The sequence below is a fragment of the Spea bombifrons genome, chromosome 1 (assembly GCF_027358695.1).
Source record: "Spea bombifrons isolate aSpeBom1 chromosome 1, aSpeBom1.2.pri, whole genome shotgun sequence".
In the NCBI taxonomy this organism is placed as follows: domain Eukaryota; kingdom Metazoa; phylum Chordata; class Amphibia; order Anura; family Pelobatidae; genus Spea; species Spea bombifrons.
In genome coordinates this window covers 59910668-59920541 of record NC_071087.1, presented here as the reverse complement: position 1 = coordinate 59920541, position 9874 = coordinate 59910668, and the positions used below count along the sequence as shown (strand labels likewise).

The 9874-nt window shown below is 40.4% G+C and overlaps 1 protein-coding gene across 2 annotated transcripts in view; it reads right to left on the bottom strand.

The window, feature by feature from the left end:
* The window catches only part of NFIC (nuclear factor I C), a 55431-nt gene continuing 45557 nt past the window's right edge, over positions 1-9874 (bottom strand). For both annotated transcript variants that reach the window (XM_053461783.1, XM_053461782.1), the window contains exons 7-11: positions 6343-6471; positions 6001-6185; positions 5460-5613; positions 4457-4542; positions 1-788 (exon numbers count right to left, since the gene is read on the bottom strand). In XM_053461783.1, coding sequence (XP_053317758.1) covers positions 771-788; positions 4457-4542; positions 5460-5613; positions 6001-6185; positions 6343-6471 — 572 coding nt within the window. In that variant the 3' untranslated portion in view covers positions 1-770. The remainder of the gene's footprint in view (positions 789-4456; positions 4543-5459; positions 5614-6000; positions 6186-6342; positions 6472-9874) is intronic.

Below are 9874 nucleotides of genomic sequence, written 5' to 3'. Positions count from 1 at the left end.
ATATACATACATACACATATATACTATGAGAAGAGACAAAGACAAGGCCCTGCATTTTTCTACAAGGCTTAAGGTGCAAGAACAAAAATCTGTTGCTCTGTTATGACCCATGGCCTGTGCATTAAGCAAACACCCAGTTCTTCCCTAAATTCAAAGCTGCCAAAGCTGCTATCAGACAAAATCCTTCAGCCAGAAACAGGTCAAATCATCTTTTGAGGAGCAGGAGGGGCAAAAAAAAAAGTCCTGTGAATGTATATCATGTACTTACAAAATAGGAGTAACATATAATCAAAGGAAGAAGACATTTCCTTCCTCATCTTCCTTCTTGGTGGCCAGTAATGAACCACTTTGTAGAAGGACTGAAGATAATAAAAGTGATTAAAATCAAATTAATGTATGTGTATATACTTATATATATATTCTTTTGCTTATATTGTCTTTCAAGCAGAAATTGAAGCCATACAAAGGTTTGGGGGAGAGTAACGCAGTATTTCCCCCATTTTTTTTTGTTTGAAGTTCAGGGCCCCAAAAACATTTTAAGGATCTTCTCTCATGACCCGCTTCTTTCTTTTGTTGCTCTATAGGATATCACTGGCTTTCTTCTTATTTCCTTTTTTTGTTTGTTTTTTTTTAGAAAAAAAAATGAAATTATATTTCCTCTTTTCAAATGCCTTATTTAGAAAGTTTTTTTTTTCCTCTGTGTTGCCTGTGGACTTGAACCTGAACAAGGATCTTCAACTTCTGCCTGTTGACTCCAGTGGCTCAGGTCACTATCCAAGGTACCATGACTGGAGAACAAAGAAAATAAATAAATAAAAAGTTATACTAGAGTTAAGAAAAGACAGTGCTTGTTTATGTCGAAGCTACACGTGTATACTGGGTGAATTAAGGAAGCTGGAATATATATTTTGATGCAACATTCTAAATCTTGCTAAATTTCAGAACAGGTGTTGAAAAAAGGCATATTTTACAGCACTATTGTTTCAGACAAAAAAAATCAACCAAATATATATCAGAATAGCAATATTCCACAATTTCCACTCATATATATATTCTCGCACCGGGGCCCTGAGGCTTCTAGTTACGCCCCTGGCCCAGACTACGACTTAAAGAGACTCAGAAATACAGGAGCCTAAAGCAACATTATGGCTACAATAGATAGGACATCATGATCAAAATTTCACAAGTCAGTCTACATTGTCAACAGTATCTACAGTTACACTGAGGTTCCTGCATGATCTCTTCTGTTCAGTGGGAAAGGGTCGCCAGCATCCTATGCTCCCATGAACTCTGTCTCTCAGCTCCTTACAAGGCAGACACTAGTTGGAGCTGAAATATAACTTCTTTGCTTCAATTTTGTGAATATCTCTGTGAAGATTAGCAATTCAATACTTCAAGCCCCTGCCCACCTCACACTTTGGTTGAACAGGTGATGGACAGCAACCACACTGAAGGAACCTGCACTTCTTTTCATATACACTATCCACTCATTTGTATTTAGAAATGTTTCTCACTGTGTGAACTGCAGTCTCACATCTCACTGTCTACGGGGGCGTAATAAGGAACCAGATGCAAAAATTCACCCGGGGCCCCCCAACTTCAACAGCCAGTCTGTGACTTCTTTGGCCCTTGGCTCCTTTCAACATAAAAAATATGTAAGACAAGTTACACACACATACTTACTAACACACACTCCATCTCACCCCACTTACACACCCATGCTCTCACACACACAATTACACATTCATGCTCACACATACACACAATTACACATCCATGCTCACACACAAAAGTACACATCCATGCTCACACACAAGTACACATACATGCTTAAATACATATAGATATACATATAAATATATATATACATACAACCCACCTGGCTCCCTCCCGCCCCTGCTTGCCTCTCACCGCTCCTGCAGCTTTCCCTCTGGCTGCTCCCGCACGCTGTGTGGGCAGCCTTGGTTTCACCGCGGGGTCACGTGACCCCCAATACGCTCCTGTCTCCCTGTGCCACTTCAAATGGTTTAGAAAGGGTCCTTCCGACCTGGATTGGTGTGGTCCAGGTAGGAAGGGTCCTTTCTAAACTATTTTAAAATGGTAGAATGCGTTGCGTCCTTGTAGTTACGCCAGTATATAACACATAGATATTGCAGAAGATTTCTTAAAACTCTTTTCATTGTTTAAGCTACGCATTATGAAAAGCCAGCATGGCTCTTATTGCAGGAGAAGCTCACTGGGGTTGGACCCCACAATGCAGATTAATATTAGTGATCTGAAATCTGAGCAGACCCCATTATGCAGAAATAACAGAGCATTATATAAAAACATCAGGCCCAAAAATTTTAAAATAGAAGCAGCTGTATGCAGAATCTCAGCAAAGTTACTTAATTTCAGAGACAATAGCATACTTAAAAGCTCTTTGAAGATTGAATACATGACTGTATATAATATTATAATGTGGCACTTAAAAGAAGTGTATTGTATTATCATATTGTTTCTCCCTTTATCTATAGATTAGGGGGTCTATAGGCAGTCACAAGATATATGTGATATTTAGGTAACACTGCTTACCCAAAAATGCGAAATTGCTAATTCTAAGTCAGTCCCCATAGATTTCATAATCTCGTAGATATCTACTTAGTGTGCTGCAACAGACCAGACCACCACGGGCCAATCAGAGGATCTCCCCAACTGACCTATGATCCCCACTGCCTGCAAAATCAGTCCTGTGAAAACTGGGACTTTTGAGAGGTTTGCATTATTAATTATAAAAAATTTCATAAAAATTTATAGTAAGTTACATGACATGACAGCTTAAAGAAATTTTATTATATTATCAGGATGGAGTTTTACAATTCTTTTATGAAGTCAGATTTCTGCCAACCTTATTCACAATTTTTGCCAACGTAAAGCTTAAAGTCTAACTGTAACAGTCACAGCTTTTGGCGCAAGTAAGTTTATTAAAACCACCTACAGATTGTTTTTTTGTTTGGCAATCAGAGTAACTGTTTTGAAGATATTCCGTTTCAACATTAATCTCAAGGAAGCTGACATCTGCTTCTGAGAGTGGCAAGGCCAATATTATCTAATCAATCCTGTTCTGAAGTTCTACTCTCCCCTAACAAAGGTTGTCTGAACCAATCAACAACAATCAGCAACTTAACAATAGATGAGAGATAACCTGATAGGAAGAACAATCATTCTGAGAAAAAAATCAAGATACACTATATGTAGTATGTGGACACATATCATCACACCTAAATGAGCTTGTTGGACATCCCATGCCAAACCCATGGGCAATAATATGGAGTTGGTTGCCTCTTTCAGCCAAAAGAGCGGTTGTGAGGTCAGGCACTGATGATGGACAAGAAGGTTGTACATAGTGATCTTCAGCTTATCTGCAGCTGCTCGGCCATGGAAACTCATTACATGAAGCTCCCGATGCACAGAGCTTATGCAGATGTTGCTTCAATTTGGAACTCTGTAGTGAGTGAAGATACAGAGGACAGGAGGTTGTTATGCACTTCAGCACTCGGCTGCTCAATGTGCAGAGCCAACTACCTCGTGGCTAAGCTGTTTTTAACTCTAGAGGCGTCCACCTCACAATAAGGGCAGACATAGTAGGGAATAAATCTCACAAATGACTTGTGGCAAAGGTGGTGGCATCTTTTGACTGTGTCACATTTACAGTCACCGTGCTCTTCACGATCACTCATTCTACTGCCAATGTATGCCTATGGAGATGGCTGCCTATGAGCTTGATTTTATACACCTGCTAGCAATAGGTGAGGCTTAAAGACCTAAACTCAATAATTGGTAGGGGTGTCCGCATACTTTTGGTGAAATAGTATATTGAGAAAATTTATTTTACCTAAATGTTTGTCAGAAAGATAAAATATGTTTTTCAGGAAACACCCCAAAAATACCAATCAATGCAATATCATATAAACTGGTCTCTTCCAGTAACAATATGATTACTCAGTGTGTCACTGCATAGAACTAGTGGACTGGTACAACATTGGGAACAAATATCACATAATGGAAGCAGTGTGTACCCTATTTAAGAGAAATAGGAGCTCCTACATGTCCTGTCTGCATATGTCTAAATGTATTGGATGGTAACAGATTTATGTATTGATAGACTTAGTTTAAAAGTAGACTAATAATCACAAATCAACAAAAACAAGTCACACTAGTCTCGGAAAACTGAGAAACAGATAGGCGAACTAAGAATCCAGCCTGTGTTTTAATACACTTGCAAACGCCACTGACAAGATCCACTGTAAGTGTTTGGGATTTGTTCTTTTACACCTAAATTATGTACTAGTGAAAATGTCTCTGCGGTGTGCATCTCAGATATTTTGTCGTTAAGTTGTATGAGGCATCCCCATTATAAGATTACTTAACAAGGGTTTATAAAGCCCATCCTGGTACATATAACTTTCATTCTTACTTGTGCCTGATAGAGACTCCCAGGGTCGCGGGGGCCAAGTCCCACAAAGGATCGGTTGGCAGGAGGCGTGCCAGGACCGGAATATGCTGTGGAGAAAGGGAATGTGGTAAGCACCTCCTGTAGAAGAACAGTAAATGATCCGTGTACGAAGACAATACAGAGTAATGCTAGTTAATGGATCTAGTGAACACAGGGTGTAAGTGCAAAATAAAGTACAAGTAAAGCAGAAGAACATAGTAGCAAAGACTGTATACAAAGCACAGAACATGAAAAAGTAATCAATGAGCATGTAAAGGGCTTATTCACTCCCAATTTGTCTTTGGCAGCTAAAAATGTGTTTCTTTGTGAGAATTCTCCTGTCATGGTGTACACTGTGTACATATATCCCTGAGGATTTCCAATGAACTTCATGGGAATAGCACACTTCTGGAGACCTACAGCTTTTCATGAACTTCACACTGTTCATCTATGTTAGCGCAAATCGGGTTTTAGTGAACAGGATCCACAAAATAGTAACAGGTAAACAGATGATTGTACACATGTACAAAGTAGAGACAAAAGGGCAAAGATTGTGAGATGTTTGGGGCTTATGGATCAGTAAATGGAAAATAAAATAAACCTAATTTACACGCTTGTCCTTTTTTTGAGCTGGGTATAAATATCACAGCAACTAAATGGTGAGCTTTTGGACCACTAGATGTCAGCACAGAGTTTGCAGAACAATACAACAACCGGAACTGCCACCTTTCAGGACCTGAAGGACTTCTGTTCTATGTGCATATGTTACAAAACAAAAATAAATTTCATCTCTCACAGATTCATCTCTTTTGCATAAAGTTCCTTCCTTGACACAAAACTCATGTTGTATTACAAATGTTATATTCAATTGCACTATTTTGCATTTCTATACTTGTGATCAGAAGCATTGACCCTGCCACTGTGTCACTAAGCAGCTACGGTTGTCCTACATCTAGGAATACCTCCCTCCACTGAAGGTACTCACTTGGAGATGTGGGTGAGGATGTGCCCCCGTCTGATGCAGTGGTAGATTTGGTGTCGGAGGGTAACGATAGACGAGGCATGCCTGGTGGGGGTGGGGCCAACATCTGAGTTGAGATATAGTGACTTGAAACTTTCACCTGGCCACCCCCATTCAGCTAAGAGCAAGGGGAGAGGGTATCAGCAAATTCAGTGAAATGGTTACAAAGTAATGAATACGCCAAGTGAAAAATAACCAAACGTTAATGCTATACTTTTGGCATTGATTCCCTCAAAGAAAGTATTGGTCATTGTAACCACCACTTGGATTCTTTAGTGTAACCACATTATATCGAGGGCCAAATCAAATCTGAAAGACTTGCTCTAACCCCAGCCCCATGGATTATTTCTCATGCTAGTAATCTACCAAAAGTGTTTATCTTTATGCAGCTACCCCAATAATTCTGCACTAATAACTAACTATTCCAAGTATTGTATCCAATCTTGCATCCCAGTCTGAAAATACTTCCACACCCACCCCTGCTCACAACCTTTCTTTAGCTTACCGGACTAGGCTGCTGGTTGGAAGGGTCACAGGCAAGGGACACCAAATCTTTCAGTGGGTCCTGTGGATTGAGGTGAGGGGGATAGCGAATGGCTGTATGGGGAAAGTAGGTGGAGGCAGCTTGAGGAATAAGGGAGGAAGTAGGGAAGTGTAATGTAGTAGAAGTGTGAGGACTACGGGCAAGGCCTTAGCCATGGGAAGAGAGAAGCAAGGGGTTTGGGGAGGGAGGAGAGAAAAAAAGGACATATAAAGGCACAATAAAAAAAAAATCAAAGACACTAAATGAGAGATGAAGACTCACAATCAAGACACAGTTGATCAGACTTTAGGACTATATACTCACCACTGTGCACAGCTATGACTGGCCGGTGATGTTGGGTGAAGCCGCTGATTCTTGGAGATGTATCTTGAGGGGATGGGCTGTGAAACGGGGATTTGTCCATTTCGGACTTCTTCACTGTAGGTGACATACCTGCCCAAACAATCGTATGACAAAAAACTGTACTACAACGGTAATAAATTTAAAATGAAATATTAATGTACTTGCCTGCATCATGAATGCTGTACTCACAACTGGCTGTCAATTGTATTATAGTTTACAAACACAATACTTTATAATATACAACTGTTAATGCCATGAAATGATTGTGTGTAAGTATATAACTCCATGTTATCATAATGCCATATTGTTATAGAATTTAGAAATTGTCCACATTTTTGTGAAATGCTGCATATTTTAAAGAGTAGAGACCGACCAATAGGGTATATAAAAGAAAATCCATAAGCTATACCACAGTAAATGATTATATCATCCATGTAAATGTGCAGTAACACATTATTAACAATTGTATTTTAACCAGAATGAATAATGGAAATTGTTATCCAAGACCTACAGGTCTGGACTGAGGATTACGAGGCAGCCTTGGGCCATTAAAACTGGCAGCTGCCTAATGACATAAATGCGGCAGTTGGCAGAATGTAACAGGCCACGTTACGTTGTTATGCTCATGTAGCGTGTAGCCAGGCATATCCGGCCAGTAGCCACACACTGGCTGAGATGGCAGATGAGGTGAGTATGTGATCCTGGAGCTACAGCTCAGAGATATAAAAGACACTTAGCATGAATTGTTAAGGGAGTAAGACATGATGGCATGTTGGATGTATTAGTCAATTTAGGGACCAATGACTTGTCATGTAATTAAGTCAGTGTGGTATTAGATGTTTTTAGCAAACTGGGTAAGGATCTTCAGCAGGTTGCATCCAGTTTATCTTTTTTATGAAGTGTTACCAGTGTATGAGAAAGAGGATGGCTACATGCTGTGAATTAGAGATTTAATTTTTAGCTAGGGAAAGCTTCACAAGAACAGGGATTTGTGGTTTTTTTTCATACCAGCCCTATTTGGTGCATTAAGGGACTGTATAAAAACAGATTCCATATTGAAATGGAACAGAGGTTCTTTGTGAGCGGTTCACACATTTTAATACTAGACATTTAATTTAGGATGCTGCAGGTTAACCTGTCTTCTTGCATGGATGAATTTGGAGAAGGTACATCTCTGACACGTATGTTGTAAAACAATAGCTTTAGAGTTATGTGCACAAATGCCTCCAGCTTAGGGAATAAGATCCCTGAACTTGCTGCAATGATATAAAGTGAGATTTTATATTTAGTGGTAATTACGAGACCTGGTACAATTTGAAAAATGATAGGGATGTTATCATACCAGGATACTCTTTACACAGAAAGGATGGAGAAGGCAGAAAAGGAGGAGAGGTTGTCATTAATGTAAGAAATAGTTTAAAGATTAATCTGTAATGAAGAGCACTTGAAGACAGCGTGGGAAACTTGGAAGAGTTTGGAAATCCAAATCCAGCGAAGACTTTACTCACTATAAATTCATGCTTCGCACCTACAACTCTGCCCTCTCTCTTGCCAAACAGCTCTACTTCTCCACTCTCATATGCTCCCTTTGTTCCAACCCGCGATGCCTTTTTTCTACTTTCAACTCCCCTCTCTGTCCCCCCATACCCACACCACCAACCTCTCTCACTGCCCAAGATCTTGCTACCCACTTCAAAGAAGATAGCCACTCTTCTTTCTTCCTCTCACCCAACAACCTGTCCCCTTGACCCCATCCCATCACACCTCACAAAGTTTCTATGTACATTCCTTTGGTCCATAATTTATCCACCTACTTAATATTTCTCTATCATCTGGAACTGTACCAACAGCCTTCAAGCATGCGCTAATAACACCCATTCTAAAAAATCCTTCCTCAGATCCCATCTGTCTGACTAACTCCCACCCTATCGCTCTGCTTCCTTTTTACCTCTAAGCTGCTTGAACGGATTGTGTACAATCACCTTACTAACTTCCTCTCCTCTAAGTCCCTCCTTGACCCACCGCAGTCTGGTTTCAAACCCCTTCACTTTACTGAAACAGCTCTAACAAAAGTCTCCAATGACTTGTTCTCTGCCAAAGCAAAAGGTCACTTCTCTATTCTAATACTATTGGATCTCTCTGCTACTATTGATACTGTTGATTACCACCTTCTTCTAGACTCACTTCCTTCTATAGGCATTCGAGATGCAGCTCTCTCCTGGATCTCCTCATATCTGTCTAACCGTTCCTTCTCTGTCAAATTCTCTTGCAAGACATCATCACCCCTTCTACTTTCAGTTGGGGTCCCCCAAGGTTCAAGCCTTGGCCCTCTGCTGGTCTCTCTTTATACTTCATCTCTTGGCATACTAATCAACTCATTTGGCCTCCAGTATCATCTATATGCAGATGATACCCAAATCTACCTATCTTCTCCTGATCTCTCTCCATCTCTCATGTCCCATATTACCGATTGCTTGTCTGCTATTTCTTCATGGACCTAATCTTTCTAAAACTGAACTCATTATCTTCCCTCCCTCCATTTTCATTCCACTACCTGAATTCTCTATCACCATTAACAACATGACTATCTCTCCTACTAACAGACCCAATGCCTTGGGGTCATCCTTGACTCTAACCTTTCCTTCATCCCTCACATTCAGTCCCTCTCCAGATCCTGCCGCTTGAACCTAAAAAACATCTCTCATATGCGCCCATTCTTCACCCAAGAATCCACAAAAACTGTGGTTCATTCATTTATCATTTCCCATCTTAACTACTGCAACACTCTTCTGGTTGGCATTCCACTGTCTCGACTCTCTCCTCTACAGTCTGTCTTAAATGCTGCTGCTAGGCTTATCTTCCTTGCACTCCGCTCCTCTTCTGCTTCCCCACTCTGTGAAACCCTCCACTGGCTCCCAATTACCTTTAGAATTATATTTAAAATCCTGGTACTAACATATATGGCCCTCCATAATACTGTCCCTCCATACATTTCTGCCCTCATAAGCAAATACTCTCCTACTCGATCCCTACGTTCTTCCCATGGGCTAAGGCTCTCCTCCTCATTTATGATCTCTTCCTTTTCCCGTCTAACTTGAGCTGCCCCATACCTCTGGAATCTACTCCCAAAGAACCTTCAGCATTCACCCTCCCTCCCAACATTCGAGAAACATCTCAAAACCCACTTCTTCAGCAGCATACCATCTCAGCTGCTAGAACTTCCTTGTCATTGATACAACCACCACACTACCTCTCAATCTTTCTCTGTGCCTTATGTTTGTCACCCCATTCCCTCAAGATTGTAAGCTGGTGAGCAGGGCTCTCTCCACCTAATGTATCGGGTTGTCTTAGTCTGTCAATTCTTGTCTTGTCATACCCCTTGAATATATGTATTGTATTAAGCGCTGCGTAAACTGGTGGCGCTATATAAATAAAAGATAATAATAATAATAAATAAAATGGTTGCTGCTAAAGGTGTTATATAGATCACTCC